This window comes from Pseudophryne corroboree, chromosome 5 (genome assembly GCF_028390025.1).
Source record: "Pseudophryne corroboree isolate aPseCor3 chromosome 5, aPseCor3.hap2, whole genome shotgun sequence".
NCBI lineage: Eukaryota > Metazoa > Chordata > Amphibia > Anura > Myobatrachidae > Pseudophryne > Pseudophryne corroboree.
This window is the reverse complement of record NC_086448.1, coordinates 759323254-759346021: the sequence shown is the minus strand read 5'-3', so window position 1 is coordinate 759346021 and position 22768 is coordinate 759323254. Positions and strand designations below refer to the sequence as shown.

General features: G+C 45.0%; 1 protein-coding gene and 1 long non-coding RNA gene across 6 annotated transcripts in view; one reads left to right on the top strand and one right to left on the bottom strand.

Moving 5' to 3' along the window:
• Nucleotides 1-3829, top strand: part of LOC134928452 (uncharacterized) — a 128688-nt gene extending 124859 nt beyond the window's left edge. The window contains exon 4 of the long non-coding RNA XR_010177929.1: nt 3678-3829. This is a non-coding gene — a long non-coding RNA (uncharacterized LOC134928452). The remainder of the gene's footprint in view (nt 1-3677) is intronic.
• Nucleotides 1-22768, bottom strand: part of VPS13B (vacuolar protein sorting 13 homolog B) — a 1616194-nt gene that overhangs the window by 287159 nt on the left and 1306267 nt on the right. For all 5 annotated transcript variants that reach the window (XM_063924187.1, XM_063924188.1, XM_063924189.1 and 2 more), the window contains exons 37-39: nt 14960-15162; nt 7647-7857; nt 5555-5739 (exon numbers count right to left, since the gene is read on the bottom strand). In XM_063924187.1, the coding sequence (XP_063780257.1) occupies nt 5555-5739; nt 7647-7857; nt 14960-15162 (599 nt within the window). The remainder of the gene's footprint in view (nt 1-5554; nt 5740-7646; nt 7858-14959; nt 15163-22768) is intronic.

The following is a 22768-nucleotide window of genomic DNA, read 5'->3' as shown; positions in this document are numbered from 1 at the left end:
GGCCACAGATGCGCTCTAGCATTGATAAAATCATTGCTCATTTGTAGCTCAGATTTATAATTTAATATACGATATCATGGTACTAATATGAGAATCACACAATCATTCTACCCAAATAGTTTTTAAAGATAATAAATGTTTTACTGGATGTGATAAAGTGTCCCATTCACTCAAAGTGACTGTGAAAATGGGTCAACAAAATAAGGGATTCCTATAGAAAAACTCTTTACCAGGACCTTAATACACAACAAGTAGACTTGGACCTTCCCAGCCTCTGAGATGACACAGAGGTTTTATCTTCCGTTTTGCAATCCTAACAGATGCCAAGTTCTCATCACAAGTGGCCACATCTCTTTCAGAGGCAACGACTTCCATCTTCTAAATAAGCCAATGTAATAGATATAACCTTTATTTCAACCTGCTTATGTAAGCTTTTATTTTCAGTGTGGGCAACACGCTGGAAGTCCACATCTGCCGTGTATTTACAGTACATAAGTACAAACACCCTGCCAAACAGGCTCAGCCTGGAGCCTCCATATGTCACACAGACGCATGAATTTCCATGAGGTTAACATCACTGGATGGTCCACCTCAGCTCGGAGGCTGAATAATGATGTGAACACCTGTCTCCTGCAACTAACCGGCGACTTATCACTACATCAAGACCTTCATTGATAAAGAGAATCTCTTAGGGGGATCTAACGTGCTGAATTTGCCACTAGCCGCAAATTAAATGGTAACTATTACAGTGGACTAATAACGCGCCAGTCAATCAGCTCCCAACTGTCACTTTTCAATCCCGTAATGATTGGCTGGTGGGTTATCACCTTCCACTTATCACTGCTTTATCACTTCTCCAGGCTTAATACATCTGCCCCCTAGTGACATAACAGACGCATGAGATACTGCAGAGATTGGTTCAGCCCACACAATGTCTGCCTCCTCTGTCCACCACAAAATGAATTATAACAATGGCAAGTACAGTATGGTGTAAAGCAGTTGTCCCCAAATTCGGTCCTGAAAGACCCTCAACTGTTCATGTTTTCCAGGTCACCTAGCATTGTGTGGGAGATGTCTACAACCATGGAGGGAGCGTCTGTCATTTTTCAAACACAGCCTGTAACATGGCATTTAGGAACCGACTGGTTGGAACTTTAGCTCTCTCCACTTTCTCTCTTTTCAAGGTTTGATACATCTCAACCTAAGGCAGATCTGCACATGCACCCCCCACTCACTATAGAGGCTCAATCCGAATGACAGGTCACCTATGGCAGCCTTCCTGCCCATGTCTCATTACACACTGTCAGTGGCACACATAGATATAAATGTAATCACAATCCGCACAGAATGGTCCCATTGTGGAACAAAAGAAACATTCAACATAACCCCAGGCAAGCAGTATTGCAGTATTCCAGGTCAGTGCAACCAGGCTTGTCCACCAACCATCTCAGATTTTTATGAAAATTTTTTAGTTAAGAGAGGATGTCAAAAAAACTATTTCTGCCAAATATCTCGACTGTCTGACAATTCGTTTATTATATATTGATTTTTCAATGTATTAAATTATTTACTAATCACAGCTTTTTTAACCAGTTTATTGGAAGTATGACGGGTGTTTATTAAGGAATCACCACAAAATGTGCACCCCTAAGGTAACTCTTCCTCCTGAATCCAAAAATCCAAACCAAATCACTTTATCTTACGTTTCGAGTTACAGCAAAAACGCACATTTTTCAAAAATACTTAAAAACGCTAGGTTCAATCAACATTAGAGATCCCAAAATTTTTTAGTTGCTTAACAAAGGTATTCATTATTACCACGCACAAAAATCAGCATGGTACTCGGTTTCATTGTGGAGAAAAAAAAATCATGAAGTTGACGTTCGATTACTATTGTCCCCCCACTCCCCGCTTCCCAAATTCCCTTTGAGGTGTAGCCCCTCTTCTTCACTACTACAAAGTGCTGTAACTCCTAACTACACATGGATGCAATAACCTGTTTATCTTTAATGTATTGAAGAATTTATTAATGAGAGCTATTTACTCTCTTAGACTGTATACCTCTCCCTTCCTTTTCTTCAGTTTACGAGTGGCCATGGACCATTGTTGGTTAGCAACTATCGATAGTCTAATGGTGAGTGTTTTCACCATCGATGGGATGCCACCATTGATAAAGCATCAGTGGCTGATCACGATAGTGAGCGCCATCCCCGCTATGCGCATGAACTGTATATGCGAGTGCACAGACGGTTAATTGATAATGATGATGAAGAACCATCTACGATAGATCTGTTGATGGCCATCACTACTTCTGTATCTCTCCTCACCTTTAAGTATTGAAAACAAAAAAAACAGAGAGAATGACAAATGCCGCCAGTTGGATCTGTTGTAAGGGCGAGTCCTGGCCTCCTTTAGATGCCACTTACAAGAAGCGACAATGGAAAAATACTCATGGAAACAGCAAATATTATGATGTACTGTACATTTGTGCCGGCAATTCCAAGTGCTGTATTTTGATATGAGATAATTAAGTCTGATCCAGCCTACCGTGCAAATATATGGTTCATCAAATTTCTGTTTCTACCCAAACATGATACACGAAGAACCTCTCAAGCACAGATTTCCAGCAGGAGGTTTCTTCCTGCACACAAAAGAATGCACACAGCTGTGCAAACAAACAAATATTGATTTGTTGTTCCAAAGTATCACTGTGTACTGTGCTACATCATAAATTACAATGAAGCAGTCATTAGGCACTGCATCAGATTGGCACTAATACACAAAAAATTTGCTGGAAGCCAAGACTGCGCGAAGGTTTAGAATAGTTCTGCTAAACAAGATAATAAGCTACCTGGATCCTTTTTTCTTTTTCTTTTAACCATCTGTTTTTGATTTATGAACGGAATTTTTGCTCAAGTGGAATAAATACAATATAGCCCCTCATCTCGTTAACGAGGAAATATTATACATTGCTACAAATTGTGACATACATAGATTAGCTTTAATGGCTGCAACCTTAGGATACCCAGGGCTATCACCAAACCTACAAACTGTCTCTACATAGGTGGGAGAGAGTTCGTGAGGGAGGAAACAATTTACGGAATTAATAAAGGCAAACGGGAAGTAGTTACTTTGTCGATCTTCATGCTGTTGACAGTCAATATGTCTATCGCATAATACTGAGGGGACAAAGCTGACACTGTTGTTATTTTATTTAAAGCGGTGGTTCTAAACTCCAGTCATCAAGTACCACCAACAGGCCATGTTTTTGTGGATATCCTTAATCATGCACAGGTGAGCTACGAGTATACATTTGGTTGGGTCCGTAATTATTCCACCTGTTGCACAAACAGGAATGCTGAAAACATGACCCGCGGGGTATACCTGAGAGCTGGGAAACCACTGATTTAAAGTATTGGAACAGTGTCCGCATTGCAAACAGGATGCTTTACGACCATATTTAATGATGACACTGTTACAATGCTTTCAATAACATTACAACCGTGTTGTCTTTGTACCGATGACAGCATGGACAGCGACAATTAGGGAACGGTATGTTATCCCGCCGCACGGGATGCCGAATTACATTGGCATCTCATGCACCAGAATGCCGGCAGGGGTGCAAGCGAAACGAAGCCCCTTGCAGGCACGGTATCGACAATTCCTATGTATTCCAGACAAACATATGGGACAGAAAGAAGAGAACCTAATGAGCAAATGGAGGATTATTCAGAGGCTTTAGAAGGAAAAAGAAAGAAAGAAAGAAAGAAAGAAAGAAAGAAAGAAAGAAAGAAAGAAAGAAAGAAAGAAAGAAAGAAAGAAAGAAAGAAAGAAAGCGCGAGAGAGATCTGGAACAAAAAAGGAAAACTTGAGGGTAGGTGTAAGTAAGTGGTTAATGAAAAAGGGTAGTAAAGGGATGAATAGGGATAGATGGTGGGTGGTCTTCAGTATGCCGGCGGTCGGGCTCCCGGCGACCAGCATACCGGCGCTGGGAGCCCGACAGCCGGCATACCGACACTTATTCTCCCTCGTGGGGGTCCACGACCCCCCTGGAGGGAGAATAAAATAGTGTGGCGCGCTACGTGGCGAGCGCAGCGAACCCGCAAGGGGCTCATTTGCGCTCGCCACACTGTCGGTAAGCCGGCGGTCGGGCTCCCGGCGCCGGTATGCTGGTCGCCGGGAGCCCAACCGCCGGTATATCGTAGTGAACCCATAGATGGTGACAGGGCAATATTCCAACCATCAGCAGCACTCTACAATCAATAACCTTTATCCAGGTTGTCTATCCTTGCTTGGCCAGAGCTTACAATTGTTTTTTCCTGGATTGCAAGAGAAGGATAGAGTAGTTCTCCGCTACACAGCGATGGCTGATAAATTATTATATTTAAAATTCTAAAGAAAGTAAATACATTTACAAACCTAATTTCCCTACTAACGTACACATACTGTACAAGGGAGAATGTTGTAACTAAGCAAAAAAGGGGGTCATTCCGAGTTGATCGCTAGCTGCCATTGTTCGCAGGGCAGCGATCAGGCTAAAAATCTGTATTTCTGCGCATGCACCGCAATGACCAAGCGCGATGTACGGGTACAAAGGCTTATGTGGATTTGCACAGGTTCTAGCGACGTTTTCATTCGCACTGGCGGCCGCAAGAAGATTGACAGGAAAGGGGCGTTTCTGGGTGTCAACTGACCTTTTCTGTGAGTGTTTGGAAAAACGCAGGCGTGCCAGGGAAAACGCAGGCGTGGCTGGGCGAACGCTGAATTGGTGTGTGACGTCAAAAGCCAGCCCTCCAACGTTAGAATCAACGCACACGGAGAGTAAGTACAGGGCTGGTCTTGTTTTGCACAAAATGTTTTGGCAGCCGCTCTGCTGCACAGGCGTTCGCACTTCTGCAAAGCGAAAATACACTCCCCGGTGGGTGGCGACAAGGCGTTTGTACGGCTGCTAAAAACTGCGAGCTATCAACTCGGAATGACCACCAATATACCAGTATCCCTTTGGTCCACTGAAGGAAACCAGGAAAGACCTAACTATTGAACACAGATTGCACCTTGGACAGAGTTGAAATAAAACCCCAGTGCTGATCATAGGAGCCGACTCTGTGGGTGCGTGGGCACCCCCCAATATTTTCTCTGCCACTATCCATTTCCCTTTTCAGCCATATGGAGGGAAAACCCCAACTAGAGCATTTACATCACATTTGTGAAATTGTTTAAAGCCTTGTAAACACAAGTGTTTTTTTTTTTTTTTTAAATCCATCTCTCCTTCTTTCTGTTTTTGATAGGTGCAGAGAGGAGATGGACTGAATCCATCGGAAGAGAAGATCATCAACTTACCCAAGTGATACATAGCCTTTGATGAAAAACTGAGAAGTAGAAAGAATAACAGAAGTAGAAATAAAGCACTTAGTAAACTTGCAAAAGAGCATATATATTCCTCAGAATCAAAGTTGCCTGAAGGCGGAACACCTATTTACATGTACTTATGACATAGCTAACATTTTATTGCTTATACTGAACATAAGATGCACATCTATTTCTCCAGACAAACCTGTAAGACATCGCTGAGGTCTGCAGTGCTAATATCAGGATCCTCAGTGGTGTTGAAAGGCACAGGGGTTATTCGCACCAGCGTCAAGACTCTGGGCTCAGGGTATTTCCAGAGCATCATCCCTGAACTGTCTTCTGTCTCATTATAAAAGACTACTTCAAACGCATTGGGAATCCTCTGTGCATCTGGCCAACAAAAACAGGAGAAACATCATTACAGTAGGTGTCAGATAGCAATAACCTAATAAATGGCCACAAAGACAAAAAAGGAGCCCTGCTATAGTTACTGCTGTTAAACGTTTCACACATCAGTGCCCGAGCAGATTCAGCAATTCACTGCAGTGGTCATTATTGCAAACATCTCAAGTGTTTAGTATTTGACGTGTTTTTATTATTATTACTATTATTATCATTAATATTATTATTAATAACAGTTTCTTATATAGCGCAGCAAATTCTGTTGCGCTTTACAAATGGACACAATGATAAAACAAAACTAGGTAATAACAAACAGTCATAGAGGTAGGAAGGCCCGCTCGCAAGATTACAATCTATAGGGGTGTTTCTATTATAAGCATTCTATTGAGCAGGTGTAATTACACATAGTGGCAAGACCATGCCTACCTCGAGGTAAGGTCTCAGTTGGTAGAGTCCACTGCTGCCTGGCGTTAGGTTTGTGTGTCAGTCAGGAGAACACCTGGCACATTACAGACAGCGGGATTGCGGCTGTCGGATGGCTGGCGCGCGTGGGGAAGCGGAGCAAAGAACCCTTGCGGGCTCGCTGCACACGCCACAGGTTATATTCCCACTCTATGGGTTGAATAGTCCCTGTTGGTCGGCATGCCGACCGTTTGGATTTTCAGATGCTGGAATCATGGCATCGGTATTGCGACCGGCGGTCACATAAACGTAAACCCACATGGCTTCCATAATACTTCATCCATTCAAGTACTCAAGAAGTGTATGCACTGTGAACACTAGATGTATCTTTCTGTCCTACCTCTACTCCTGTTGTTAGCCATGTCTTCACAGTGGGATGTGTCGGAGACTGGTCTAGGTGTCCCTCCTGATGCAGCCAGGTCATGAGGCAAAAATACTTCAGGTACTGTACAGTATTATGGGCTATGGAGGAGGGGGGAAGAACAGGGCAGGGATGTGGGGTCAGCCCTGCAAGGTTGGCCAAGGGCAGATGAATGAGGGCAGACTACTCTTGTGCAGTGACATGTACATACAAACAGACTCAACCTTATAGATGTCTATGCTGGCCTACAATAGAGTGATCTTATCCTTCCCTACTTTACCCACTTCAGAGGTGCACCTAGGGCCAGAACATCCCAACCATCGTGACACGTCCCCACTTTCCCGAACGCCGGCTGCCCCATCCCTCCCCACAAACACCATTGCCTGTCAATCAGGCAGAGGTGTTCGAATTCCTGCAATGAGATCGCAGGACGGGTCCTGCGCATGTCCTGACCATTGGGGAAATGCAGTAATGATCGCAAAAGCGATCCTTACAGAATCACCCTCAGAGTGCACATGTGTACATGGCACTGGCCACACCCACACAACACTGGTCACCCCACCCCCCTATGCTTCTCATAATAGGCCCTTGAACATTTTCAGCCCCAGCCCTTGAGGCCCTTAATCCATCCCTGGGTGCACCTTCTTGGTCTGTTGGGCTACACCTAACCATTCCTCGCAAATACAGATAGGACCACTTTTTGTCCCGACTTATTCTATACCAAAAAGGCTAGAGTGGTGGGGAGAAGGGTCAAGCGGTGGGTGGCGGAAGAGTTAGTCAGCCTGGACAACTTATCAAATCAATGTGTGTGGTCTGAATGAGGGCATATGATGAAACACACTTCCATGATAAAGTCTCAAAAATGAAAAAAATCTTAAACAATAAAAATTACAAATTTTGTTATTGTAATTTTTTATTTTATTTTTTGTTAATTTTTTTTTAATGTCTTCTATAACTTGCTTGCATTACTTCACTTTGGCCAACTCATACGGATGAAGGAAATATGTCACTTAAGTGAAATAATAATGGAATAAAATTGTTAAAATGTCCTTGGAGGAGCTAGCCAACTTACCAGCGTCCTGTATGTATTGAAAAAGGCCAGTTCTCAAGTCATCTGAGCTATGTTCCGTTTTAGGGGCTGGAGGTCTACCAATAGCCGGAGAGACCGGGAGGAGAGGCTGTTCGCAACTTGCGGCGTTAAATCCCGACTCTCTGCTCAGGTATTCTTGGAGAAGTTCATTTAAAAGTGTTAAGCAATTCAGGTTCTCTTGACCCCAGAAAACCTACAAAGAAAACATTATTAGCCATGGAAAGGTATAAAAAGCATACAGCTCAATCTGGAAGTTATCTAAACACCACTTTTTCATGTTGATTATATATTTTATTTGGCAGTCTCATTCATAGTTCATGAGAAATGTTAAAAAGAAAGATAACTTCCTGTGACTCGTGTTCACAGTACAGTATGCTATTGTTTTCAATCCTGGTTAACATCAACACAGATAAATTATCCAATGAATCCAATGAAAAGTGCCACTATTATCTATAAGGAAGATGCCCCCCTGTGAACATTAAATGAATACTATTTCGGAAAACGTCTTTTCTATGTTTCATTCTGTCATGTGTGTTTCTGTAGGTCATTCACGATCAAGATGTTCTTGTTTCATTGTATAGTATAGTGTTGATACACTAGGGCCTGATTCAGTGATGTACACAAATCGATTTACATACATCTCTGATGTTTACTGTACTTGGCATGCACAGGCCCCCATTCTGGGCATGTGCAGAACAGGTCCTCTATCGTTGGACGCAATGCCCCCTAAGACACAGTGCATTTTGGGGGGCGGGGAATGGGTTGTGACAGCCAGTGTTCCTAAAACGAGGGTATGTCAGCCCCGTTCTCCAGGAGTGGCGAAGCCATTGTCTGTGACTTACTGGCCTCGGCCATGGAGCTAAGACGACAATTCTGAGCTGCCTTAGGCTCACTCAGATGGCTAATGCCGCAATTACTGCTTGCTATGGTGAGATGAATTTGCATCTTTGGAAGGGGAACATCATGGGGGGTACCCAATAACCCGTGATAGTGCCGCAGGCGCGAAAAACACAATTTTTTTATCCCCCTATCCAATTAGGTGCTGTGAAAAACACCTATTTTTTGCAAGGAAATACATCGGTACAAGGAAAAGCCGCAGGTCTACTGTAATTACTTTCATGGCACTTATTGCGGATTATTCTTTGCGTGCCATAATCGCCGATAACTGCCAACGACGGTGATAAGCGCCAGTTTATTATGGCTAATTGGATAGCCCCCAGTGAACCAATTAACCATGGTAAATTACCGCGACTAATTGGATACCCCCCATTTAATACACAGTCAAATTATCAACTTAAATTATGGCCTACTTTTGAAAAAGCATTTCATGGAGATGTGACAGTAACACCTATCAGCACGGACATGTACTGCTACATGTGAGAGGCGTGTCATAAACATGACTTACATCCAAATGTAAATGAGCCCCAAAGCAGTTAGTAAGAAGGGACATGGATAATTTCAGGGCTTGCTCGTGTATTGTGTTTTACAAATAGTTCCATACAAGTGGCCACAAGAAACCTTATCTAAAAATGCATGCAGCTATACGGATAACTGTGCCTTATAACCAATACAGAAAAATGCAGCTGATGCTTTAAATGTGTGTGTGTGTGTGTATATATATATATATATATATATGTGATTTATTTCCCCCTGAAGATTATAACAGCTACATAATGGGGGTAGCGTGCGATCAGGGAGACTGCTTGACCCTTCAGGGAGTCGGAGAGTTTGCTGCTATCCCAGGGAGTGTCACTGACAATGACGCAAGTACAGGTATGACTTGGTTACTGATGAAAGTGCCAGCTATGTACATTATATGAAACTACCAAAATTGGCATCTGATGGGGGTAGGGTTTAAGGGGCATATTTACCAAGCATAATTTCTAATTACTGGATATCGTAGACAAAAATGTAGCCATAGGCTAATGGCAGCAGCTATCGGGACAAAGCGCCAGAAAGAGAAGCTTTTTTGAGATTGGTATATTTCATACAAGCCTAAACGTCGTGAATAAAGTAGATATAGCCAAAATCTTCTGCAGACACCCTCTTTAAAGGATTGTGGAACTACCATTTGAGTGACTCTTACAAAAAAAAGTTATTTTGGGAAATCTTCCCACATAAAGTTGCTAATAAAAATGCACCTAAATGTTTAATTAGCTAAAGTTATTTATTTTTCAATTAAGAGAGACACAGTGAAGGAAGGGAGCAGGCTGAGAGACACAGAGTAAGGGGGGGGGGGGGGAGGGAGGGGGCAGGCTGAGAGACACAGAGTGAATGGGGGGGGTGTAGGCTGAGAGACACATAATTAAAGGGAGCAGGCTGAGAGGCACAGAGTAAAGGGGGGGGGGGAGGGGGCAGGCTGAGAGACACAGAGTGAATGGGGGTGTGTGTAGGCTGAGAGACACATAATTAAAGGGAGCAGGCTGAGAGACACAGAGTAAAAGGGGGGGGGGGGCAGGCTAAGAGAAAGAGTGAATGGGGGGGGTGTACAGGCTGAAAGACACAGTGAAGGGTGGGGTGCAGGCTGGGAGACACAGAGTGAATGGGGGGGGGGGTATAGGCTGTGAGACACGGAATTAAAGGGAGCAGGCTGAGAGACACAGAGAGAATGGGGGGGGGGAGCAGGCTGAGAGACACAGAGAGAATGGGGGGGGGGGTGTAGGCTGAGAGACACAGAATTAAAGGGAGCAGGCTGAGAGAGACAGAGTAAAGGGGGGAGCAGGCTGAGAGACAGAGTGAATGGGGGGGTGTACAGGCTGAAAGACACAGTGAAGGGTGGGGTGCAGGCTGGGAGACACAGAGTGAATGGGGGGGTGTAGGCTGAGAGACACGGAATTAAAGGGAGCAGGCTGAGAGACACAGAGAGAATGGGGGGTGTAGGCTGAGAGACACAGAATTAAAGGGAGCAGGCTGAGAGACACAGAGTAAAGGGGGGGAGGGGGCAGGCTGAGAGACACAGAGTGAATGGGGGTGTGTGTAGGCTGAGAGACACATAATTAAAGGGAGCAGGCTGAGAGACACAGAGTAAAGGGGGGGGGCAGGCTAAGAGACAGAGTGAATGGGGGGTGTACAGGCTGAAAGACACAGTGAAGGGTGGGGTGCAGGCTGGGAGACACAGAGTGAATGGGGGGGTGTAGGCTGAGAGACACGGAATTAAAGGGAGCAGGCTGAGAGACACAGAGTAAAGGGGGGGGGGGCAGGCTGAGAGACACAGAATTAAAGGGAGCAGGCTGAGAGACACAGAGTAAAGGGGGGGAGGGGGCAGGCTGAGAGACACAGAGTGAATGGGGGTGTGTGTAGGCTGAGAGACACATAATTAAAGGGAGCAGGCCGAGAGACACAGAGTAAAGGGGGGGGGGGGGCAGGTTAAGAAACAGAGTGAATGGGGGGGTGTACAGGCTGAAAGACACAGTGAAGGGTGGGGTGCAGGCTGGGAGACACAGAGTGAATGGCGGGGTGTAGGCTGAGAGACACGGAATTAAAGGGAGCAGGCTGAGAGACACAGAGAGAATGGGGGGGGGGGGTGTAGGCTGAGAGACACAGAATTAAAGGGAGCAGGCTGAGAGAGACAGAGTAAAGGGGGGAGCAGGCTGAGAGACAGAGTGAATGGGGGGGGGTGTACAGGCTGAAAGACACAGTGAAGGGTGGGATGCAGGCTGGGAGACACAGAGTAAATGGGGGGGTGTAGACTGAGAGACGGAATTAAAGGGAGCAGGCTGAGAGACACAGAGTAAAGGGGGGGGGCAGGCTGAGAGACACAGAATTAAAGGGAGCAGGCTGAGAGACACAGAGTAAAGGGGGGGGCAGGCTGAGAGACACAGAATTAAAGGGAGCAGGCTGAGAGACACAGAGTAAAGGGGGGGAGGGGGCAGGCTGAGAGACACAGAGTGAATGGGGGTGTGTGTAGGCTGAGAGACACATAATTAAAGGGAGCAGGCTGAGAGACACAGAGTAAAAGGGGGGGGGCAGGCTAAGAGACAGAGTGAATGGGGGGTGTACAGGCTGAAAGACACAGTGAAGGGTGGGGTGCAGGCTGGGAGACACAGAGTGAATGGGGGGGTGTAGGCTGAGAGACACGGAATTAAAGGGAGCAGGCTGAGAGACACAGAGTAAAGGGGGGGGCAGGCTGAGAGACACAGAATTAAAGGGAGCAGGCTGAGAGACACAGAGTAAAGGGGGGGAGGGGGCAGGCTGAGAGACACAGAGTGAATGGGGGTGTGTGTAGGCTGAGAGACACATAATTAAAGGGAGCAGGCCGAGAGACACAGAGTAAAGGGGGGGAGGGCAGGTTAAGAGACAGAGTGAATGGGGGGGTGTACAGGCTGAAAGACACAGTGAAGGGTGGGGTGCAGGCTGGGAGACACAGAGTAAATGGGGGGGTGTAGACTGAGAGACGGAATTAAAGGGAGCAGGCTGAGAGACACAGAGTAAAGGGGGGGGGGCAGGCTGAGAGACACAGAATTAAAGGGAGCAGGCTGAGAGACACAGAGTAAAGGGGGGGGCAGGCTGAGAGTCACAGAATTAAAGGGAGCAGGCTGAGAGACACAGAGTAAAGGGGGGGAGGGGGCAGGCTGAGAGACACATAATTAAAGGGAGCAGGCCGAGAGACACAGAGTAAAGGGGGGGGGGGGCAGGCTAAGAGACAGAGTGAATGGGGGGGTGTACAGGCTGAAAGACACAGTGAAGGGTGGGGTGCAGGCTGGGAGACACAGAGTGAATGGCGGGGTGTAGGCTGAGAGACACGGAATTAAAGGGAGCAGGCTGAGAGACACAGAGAGAATGGGGGGGGTGTAGGCTGAGAGACACAGAATTAAAGGGAGCAGGCTGAGAGAGACAGAGTAAAGGGGGGGCAGGCTGAGAGACAGAGTGAATGGTGGGGTGTACAGGCTGAAAGACACAGTGAAGGGTGGGGTGCAGGCTGGGAGACACAGAGTGAATGGGGGGGTGTAGGCTGAGAGACACGGAATTAAAGGGAGCAGGCTGAGAGACACAGAGAGAATGGGGGGGGGGGTTGTAGGCTGAGAGACCCAGAATTAGAGGGAGCAGGCTGAGAGACACAGAGTAAAGGGGGGGCAGGCTGAGAGACACAGAATTAAAGGGAGCAGGCTGAGAGACACAGAGTAAAGGGGGGGAGGCTGCGATACACAGAGTGAAGGGAGGTGTAGGCTGAGAGACACAGAATTAAAGGGAGCAGGCTGAGAGACAAAGAGTAAAGGGGGGCAGGCTGAAAGGCACAGTGTGAATGGGGGTGGGCGGGCAGGTGCAGGCTGAGAGACACAGATTTAAAAGGGACAGACTGAGAGTAGCAGTAGGAAGATGACAGTGTAGCTGAAGACCCAAGCGGGAGATGATGGTGTGGCTGAGAGACATGAGGAGAAGATGACGGTGTGGCTGAGAGACATGGGGAGAAGATGACGGTGTGGCTGAGAGATGCAGGGAGGGGAGAGGGTATGGTTGAAAGAAAGAGAGGAGATGTTGGTGTGACTTAGAGATGCAGGGGAGAAGATGATGGTGTGGCTGAGAAATGCTGGGGGTAGAAGGTGACACAGCTGGCATGAGTCTGGATCTGTTGTATGACTATGACTTTGGTTATATTCCTACACAAACCGGCATCTTCCAGACCATGTGATTTATTACATGAATAGTGAATACCGACTGAAGACGCTGTCTGACCAGGGAGGATACATTTCTTCAGAGGTTGTGAGAAACCACCATATAGGTAAGGTGCATTTGGAATGGAATGTTCTCAGAGTGACAAGAAATGAATAGCGTGTCATGTTGACACGCCCCCATTGTATTTGTCCAGATCCTCTTTTTAATGTTTCTTTTTGCGCACGCATCCGGCATGCACACACAGTACCTCTAAGAATTCTTTTCTACTTGCACCACTGGTGACAGACGGCTGGTCTTGCCAGAGGGTGTTCTGTGGGTAAGCCTACACTTTCATATTTATTTTAATCAGGAAAGAACAGATGCTCCTTAATTGTCCTTGTATCGTTTTTGTAACTATATAGACAGCAAGTTATCACTGCCAGGCATATACTGCGCCAGAGGAAACATTCAGGTCTAGATATCTGATAGATAAAGGTGGCTCTCGTAGCAGTAACATGACCATTTAGTTACACCAGTGTTATTCTGTATTTCTCCCATTCATGTTAGCGGCCCAATAATTCCGGGGACCGATTCATTTCAATAGAGTCGTGCACAACATGTATAAATCACACTGAAACAAATAGGACACTGTCAAAAATTATGCTGCACAATCAATTGGATCTAGTTTGATGTAGAGAAAAGTAAAAATTAATTTCTAGAAATGTACTGTACGGTGAAAGCAAGGAGTCAATTAGGGTGGATAGGGTGTGGGGTGAAGTCACTGCTATCTTTCGGTTGTTCGTACTCAGTGGCAAACGTAGGATTTCTAGAGGGTGGTTTTCAAAAGCAATCCGCAATCTCCCGCTCTGCGGAACATTGGAGCAAGTACAGGAGTTTGGGGAAGCGGTAGAAGAACCTAGTACCGTCCCTGGACATTAATGTACACATTGGTCCTTTTATACACTGGATACTATATTCAATACAGTATTAATATTTAACACTATATAGATGATGGTCTATCTTGTAGGCTGTATCAAACATATTAAATTAACATAAATAAAATAAGTGGTCAGGAAAAGGTTAAATATTGCATAGTGAATAAATACACAAGCATTAGAGAACCAGTAGGAAACAGAACTGCACTTTCTAGGCACACATTCTCCCACCTCACAGTAAGGCACCTGTCTCTTCTTCCTATTAGCTACTCTCTGGTCCAGTGCAGTGATTGAGGGTACAGATCCACACACACAGCAAACTGGGTAAAAGAAGCTGCTACCACTGGGCATGCGCAGTAGCTCGGCTCTGTCCCTTAAACTGCATGATGTGGCGTCAGCTCTAGTAATGGTATTATATTCTATAGCTATTGATGTCATACTCTGAGTCGTTGGCCAAGAGGAGGGGGGTTTCCAGGCAACCGGAGGCCCCCCCCCCACCTTGCATTTGCCTATGGTACTGTCCAGCTTTCGCTGGATCTGCCATGACAGTGGTTCTCAATACTGTATAATTACACACAGTGTATTTATTTTTAACAGTGGTTTGTGATTACAGAACCATTACAGCAGGGTATATAATGTCTTAAGAATACGCCACGTGTCAGAGTACTTTCTTGCATTCTCTATCGATTTTAAAAATAGGTTCTAGGTTTAAGAAATACATTTGGAGATTCTATACAAGCCGCCATTACATTTCACAAGGGGTCTCACCTGTATCACCCCACATCTCACATCAAGGAGGATTTTAGGAGTTGAATGTAGGGGGCCCGGATTCCCGCTATGTTTGCACCAATCGGCTTCAAGATTAACAGAGCCTGAAACTGGACCAATCAGATTTCTGCTTCTTTCCTTCAAGCTTGTTTTAAGAACAAAGTCATTTACATTCAGCATAAACAATGCTCCAGAGACGGCATCTATGAAACAAAAATAGAATAGTAGTAAAACAAATATATTAATTCACATGTAAAGCAGGCAACAATACAGTCAAGATATATACACATACAGTATAAAGTTAGACTCATATTATAAACCTGTCTCCTCTGTCAATAGAAGTTTTACGCCGCAAGTGATATGCACATGCCAAACATGGCGTAGTGTATGCCATGCCACGGTGGCGTAGTGGATGGTATGCATAGTTTCACAACACTGAGGTCATGAGTTCAGTTCTCAGTCATGGCCCATCTGAGTGGAGTTAGCATGTTCTTTCTCTGTTTGCATGGGTTTCCACCGGTTGCCCTGATTTCCTCCCACACTCTAAAAGCATACACGTAGGTTATATGGCCTCTTATAAAATTAACCCTATAGTATATGTGTATGTTACGTTATCCCCATACAGGTCTATTTGGACAGTGGTAAGCAGCACAAGATGGGTTACCACCGTGTTAACCTCCTGATAAAATGTTGTGAAACGGGGACAGAGTCAATCTAAAACAGCATTTTTCTACCAGCCTTTAGACTTATCCCTGCTTCATAAATAGACCCCTCTATCACACACATGATCTGCAATACCGAGACAATCAACCATGAGCTGGTATGCAAAGAGCAGTAGAAGGACAATGAAACAAGTGGCCAGCAGATGTTACATCTCCCAGTGCGCATCGCTCCTCACTGGTTTAAAGTTTTGGTTTATTTCAGAGGTTCCAAAACGCGGTCCTCAATACACCCCAATGGTCCAAGTTTTAAGTTTATCAATGCTTGGCCACAGGTGTCTTAATTAGCACTTCATCCAATTTGATTTAACCATCTGTGCTGAGCCATGGATATACGTAAAACCTGGAGCGTTGGGGTGCCTTGAGGACCGCGTTTTGAGAACCTCTGGTTTATTTGAACTGTTTCCCCAGATAGATGGTAACTGAAATTCTTATATGAACGTGCACAGTATACTGCAGAATCAGCCTATAGACTGACCTCATGAAATCAGATCACTTGGAATAACATGGGGAGAAGGTGGCCTGAGGGCCACATACACCACACAGATGTTTCCGCTTCCCAAACTTATAACAAAAGCCATATTACAAAATATATACTGTATCCATGAAAAGCAAGGCTATCTGATATCTACACAATGCAGATATTATAAATAGATTATAGTGATATATAAATAGTGCACTGATACTTCCTGCCCATTTATTTGTAAATATTGGAATCAAAAGCTTTAGATGGGATCTGAAAGTAGAGAAAAATGAAAGTTTAATTGGGATTAAATATTTTATTGTCTTGTTAAAGTAACTATGGACAGGGCTCCACATTGTAATCAATTCTGCTCTTGAAACAGAGATAGAATAGCCAGATAATGAGGATGTGTGGAGCAGCACAGAGTATTTCAGGAGATGAGTGATCAGGCCTGGGCATGAGTAAACAAGGGGCAGCACTGACTGTGTGTGTCATTACTGTGCTTTGAAGTATGCAATTCATTTATTATTTCATGGTCTCAGTCAGAATCTGACACATTTTGGTAAGTAGGCCAACTCTACCCCTTACCCTCCCCTGAAACTTAACCCTCCCTACCCGCATCTTAACCCTCATTTTCCACTAGTGCAGCCTAACCCTCCCCCCCCTAGTGCCTAACCCTAAGCTCCCCTCCCGCAGGCTAACCCGCCCCTAACCCTCTCCTTCATACTTACGTTTGGTATTGTGACCGCTGGCATCAGGATTCTGAGCAGTATCTGGATTCCGATGCCGGTCTTCTGACCGCCGGCATCCCGACTGTCAGGATGCCAACTACATCCCCATTATTTATAGCAGTAGTTCCCGAACTCAGTCCTCAAGGCACCTTAACAGTCCAGGTTTTAAGGATAGCCATGGTTTAATACAGTGAACTCAAATTGACTGAGGTACTAATTAAGTCACCTGTGCCCAAGCATGGATATCCTTAAAACCTGGACTGTTAGGGTGCCTTAAGGACCAAGTTTGGGAACCACTGATTTATAGATTACAAATATTTAACCATGGGATTAACTGGTGCAAAATTATCTTCATGCATTTATTTTACACAGATGCTGTTTGGAACTGAGGTTCCCTGGCAGTAGGAGGTATGGGGCAGTTTAGGAGAACAGCTGATCTCGAAGAAGGAAGAGACCACAGCAATCATGAGTTAGTGGACATCCCAACTTTACATTGCATCCAAACATGACACAAATCATAGGGGGCTTCATTATTATGAGGGGATTGGGTTTGTTATGCCGGTGGTCAGAATACCGTCCGCGGCATCCTGGCAGAGATAATCCCGACAATGGCCTTCCTCCAATGGCCCCCTAACCCTCCCCTTCAGCAGCCTAAACCTAACCCTCCCTGCCCAGCAGCCTAACCCTAACCCTTTCCGCCCTGCAGACTATCCCCAACCCTCCCATGGGGTGCCTAACCCCCCCCCCCCGGAGCCTAACAGTAATCCTCCCCGGAGGTGCCTAACCCCAGTTTCTACAGCCTAAACCTAACACCACCCCCCATCCTGCAGCCTAACCCTAACCCTCCCCACATAGCCTAAATGTAACCCCCCACCCTCAACTTACCTGTCCTGCGTGCGTGCGTCGTTATTTTGACAGCCGGAATCCAGACCGTCAGGACCCTCATCGGATCCCTTATGAGGACATGGTAAAACGAAATGCTCCTATAATTTGAATATACTATAGCACGCAAAGTGGCTGTAGTTATTACGTTATGCCAAAGGCAGTATTAAATTAAGGCAGGGGATCATGTGTGTGCAAGAGGAAACCAGACAGCCAAGTGATTTGCTGGCAGCCACACCCCTCATATTAGTATCAGTACTTGCAATTTGCACCAGCCCCACGCTAGGCGCTAGAGATCAGTCACAAACAGGTTTCCCTTCCCCATACCCACGGAGCTTTTGATACACACTCATGACTCTCCCGTTACTTGCATGAGTCAGGGTGATTCCGCACAATAAGTTTTCCACTGCCCAGTTTCTACCCTGAAACGCCCTATTTCATGGAAAGACAGATCCAGACAAGTAGCGCCCAATTTAGAATTGGATGGGTATACGCTAAAACGCATAAAGTCGCTTCTGTAAACATGCTATATGCTAAAACATGCAGTTTGCATCCGTGAAGAGAGATCCGTACGACTCAGAATCAGCCCCAGTAAGTGGTAAATATGTACAATGAACAGAGGACAGACCAAAAGAACAAGACAAAACCTAACAATTTCAAAAGTTATCAGTGCTGGTATGATAAGCTCAATGGGCAACAAAGTGAGATCAATGGCCGGCTCTAGGCCTGCATAGAAACCGCAAGCAGAGCGGCTTGCATCTCAGAATAAAGGATGGCAATTGCATGAGCCACCATTGGTGGTGCCATCAGTGCTTTATATCAGAGTCAGGAAATCATCACCATCGGTGGCGCCATCAGTGCTTTACATCAAAGGGGAAACTGTCAACTGAAAACCAATGGCAACTTGAGCCATCGTTTGGCATCTCTTGTAGGGTAGATGGAGGGGTAGGTATGATATACCGGCAGACGGGTGCCGACTGTCAGTTTTCCCGACAGTGGCATCCCGTCTGCCGGTATACCGGTAGCGAGTCCCCTCGTGGGCTCGCTGCACTTCAGGCGTGATGACGTGGACCCAACAACCGAGTAGTAATTACAGAGTGGGAGTTGGGATTCCAACCACCAGTAAAATGTCGGATGTCGGGATTCCGGCGTTGGGTTACTGAACTCCAGGATCCCGACAGTAGCGACTTAGACGCACAGTCCTAGAAATTGATTGTAAATGAATTGGACGTTCCTAGGTGGTGACTTGTATTGCCTTACGGGCGTGTTTTGGGAGTGTCACAAGTGTGTTGCATAACTTATTTTAAACTCAGACACTTAATCGCTCACATTGGAGGCCATACACTGATGGAGATCCTACACCTAGCATGGAGCTGCTGCAAGTTGCCATGGTGCGTCTAAAGACGCATTAAGTGCCATAGTAGTGTCTAAAAATGCCCAAAGTGGGCGTCTCTGGCCTTGTGCATTCCTATACACTGATGCACACCAGGGAAGAGTTATACTAGTATACGCACAAAGTTGCAGATGTGACTGCAGCAAAGACGAACATGTGGATGCTGCCACAGAAACAATGAAGAATCTGGTGAGTGCATCAGTGTATTTCATCACTGAATCTCACGCTGTACACATAGTGTACACTATTTTCGTCTTATTTTTTAACTCGGAACACTGGATACATCACTTTTGAGCAATCACTCTATATTAGCAGGGCTAGAGAAGCACCAGGGCCACCCTTTCCCATATCATTCTACTCCTGGGCTGCAAACTCCACTTTACTGCAAGCTTATCTCGATGGTAAACGCTTTCCCGGATAGCTGCACAATATGTCAACGACTACTCCATAAACTCAAAGCTATTTGAACATACACTCACTATCATCTCCACTTACTTAGAAAGCTCAGTGGCGTGTTGCTGCTGGTCAGGTACAGCTACTGTAAGTACAGTATATCATGCGTTATACTGACATTTTAGACATACTTGCACTAAAGTCCCCATCCTAATCTTCTACTAAGTATTGCTTTGATGTCACTTTTTTGCTTGTTTTTAATAATCTTTTACAAAATCCAGAGCGTGTGAAAAGAGAGCGAAAACGGTATTAGTTATACAGAGTAAGAGGAGTTGTAATGATTCGCCACCATACTGGTTACATCCAGGTTACAGTGCATCATCAACACAGACACTGAACTGCATCATTTCAATGCAGGGCATTGGAAATGGGAAAGATGACAGGTGCTCGATTGGCTGGTGCCCAGAAGGATCAATTGAGAGGTTGGTGGCATTTAGCAGCCATGACCAAACATTCACTAGGTTTTGCAAGGAGACATGACTCCCCACACACAACAGGCTTTTGATACCTGCAAAAGCCCCTTCTCCGCATGCTCCATTATCACAACTCCTGTCGGGCCTATCTCCATGGGTTTCACCACCATAATCCTGGTTTTATGCCCACTGGCCATTCAGTGCTCCCAGATCTTCACCTAGAGCGGTCTTCTAGCTGAAGGGATTTTCTCTGTTTTCAGTGTCTTCTTTAAGGGGCTAGGAATTAAAATTTTAATCACAGTACCACTTCTAGTTGTACAGACAGATCAAGTGTACTATAAAATCCCTCAGCAGTTCTTTCTAAGGTGCTTAGTCTTAGTTGCTCCATACTAGTCCCATTTCTTGCATGAGTAGAGTAATCACGGAACATACCTGAAGCTCCACAGGGTATCATCCTTTTGTTTTTACCAGAATTTCCTCACAGTGGCATCCTGTTTCCCAGAGACCTATCCTAAATAAGTCAAAACAATTTGTACTAAAAGATCTCATCTGATAAAGCTCTCAACACTTACCAGGCTTTGCATGAGCAAAGTATGGATTAGAGTGTACTTTGTTGGTGGTTCAGTGAGTCTTGTTTATTTGCTTATTCATCAAAATCAGATCCATTTCTTTCTATTTTACCTTCTTCAATTCATTAACCTCAATTTTGTCCCTCATGAATTATCCTCACAGTACTAAGATGGTAATTCATACCTGATCGTAGATGTGCAAAAAAACGCACATCTACGATCAAATTCTGAGACATGTGTGGGGACGCCCAGCATGGGGCAAGTCCGCTCCGCATGCCAGATACAGCCTCCCCACAGATATGCCAAAGCACGGCACGGCGACAATGCTTTTGCATGTTTCCAGTAGCCCTCTGCCTACGCAGCCTATCTGCGAAGGCAGGTGGTTACCCGCCATGTTTCGGGTCGCAGTGGCTGCATGTGACATCACGCATCCAACACGGCCCGTCACGCAAACTGTGACCCCCCAACATCGAGTTGACACCCCTTTAACGCTGCTGCGACATCCTCTCCCGCCCCACAAACGCCTCTGCCTGTCAACCAGGAAGAGGCGATCACACAATTGAGATGCCGTTGCTGATTGCTCGTGGCATACTACACCACAGTGCGCTTTTCTCACAGATCATTAAAATTTGATGGGAACATCCGTTTTTTGGAGAGAAGCAGCCACCCTCGATATAGGGAGTGGACTGATGATTAGATCCATCACTGCATCACGTTGATCAAAAATTGAAGGATATTCATGATAGATATATATATATATTTTTTTTTTTTAAATATAAAATGGGTAAACAACTGAGCGTTGTGTTTGCAAATATTTTTACCAAACATATGGATTAACAGTCACTATATTTTGGTGTATCTTCCACCATCTGTAAATTGAATCGTTTTACAATGTACCAACCTGTGTGATGCTAGATGGCATTAAGCACAACAGTGACAAATGGACTAATCTGACTATATACTCTATATATTTATATTAAGTGACATTTACATAATTGTGAAGTTGGACAGGAAACACTCGCTGTTGTACAAAGGTAGCAGAGCAGGAGATATCGAAGCACAGCTGTGGCTAAGCATTTACCGTATATAGTATTACCATGAAGATCCCAGCAACCTTCAGAGCTTTCTAGAGACAAGAACTCCCTCATAAGATTAGATAAGTCCTATTTATCCTGCCAGCTGGCTGACATACATGTGGTACACTGTACATGTGAGCAAAACCCAAATGAATGACTGTTTTGCAGAAATTTGTGATCCTTGATACATGAGAACAGTTATATCCTGCATAAAAGGACTACTTGGCGGAGAACGAGCCTCTTCGCTAACTACATGCTCTCCCAGAGGCAAAATTATTTAAATACAATAAAAAAAAAAATCTCTTGAAATAGAGACAATGAAGAAAATTGCATTTTCCATAAAAATGCAACTGGATGCCAAAAGTAAGAGCCAACTGTTTTTAAAGCAGAAGCAGTGGATTGAGCAGATTAGGCTCTCGCTTACACGGCCATACAGCCAGGGAGCAGACCTCCGGTTACAACAACTGCAGCAATTTCACGATTCTTATAGCCCAGGAATTCTTACACTTTGTCTTCACAATCAGCTGAGACCCATAACCAATGCTTCATTACAGTAGTTACCTTCATTACTGTATGGATGTCTACAAACTAGATTATTGTTTAAAAAGATCATGAATAGCAAATTGGGACATTGTACAAAATAATCACATCCAATCATGATGAGTACACAGTCAGCGGTGCACAATGGGCCCAATACAGTTTTAGGAGCAATTTTTGTTTAAAAAAGGCGTCATTTCCACCTTGGCGAAATCAAACGCTTTGTTTTCACACTGAAATGTAGAATGACGGTAGGACACCCCCCTCCGCAGTATAAATCCCTCTGCACTTACAATTTGGCCCTGTTTGCAGTGCAACATGGTTTTGCCAAGGTTATTTTTTTTTTATTTGATCCTAACTATGAATCAGGCCCAATAGGTTTAAAAAGAGAGGATGCTGGGGATATACTATAAATGGATTTGTAACATAAGATAAATCTGTTCTAATCTTTGTCTGTCAATGCAGTAAGTCTCTGCTTACTGCTGCTGGCCCGTATTGCAGGGAAGCTAACCACTGGCAATTATTTTTAGATCTAAAAGAGACCCCTATGGGGGAGAGGTATTACCATGCCCC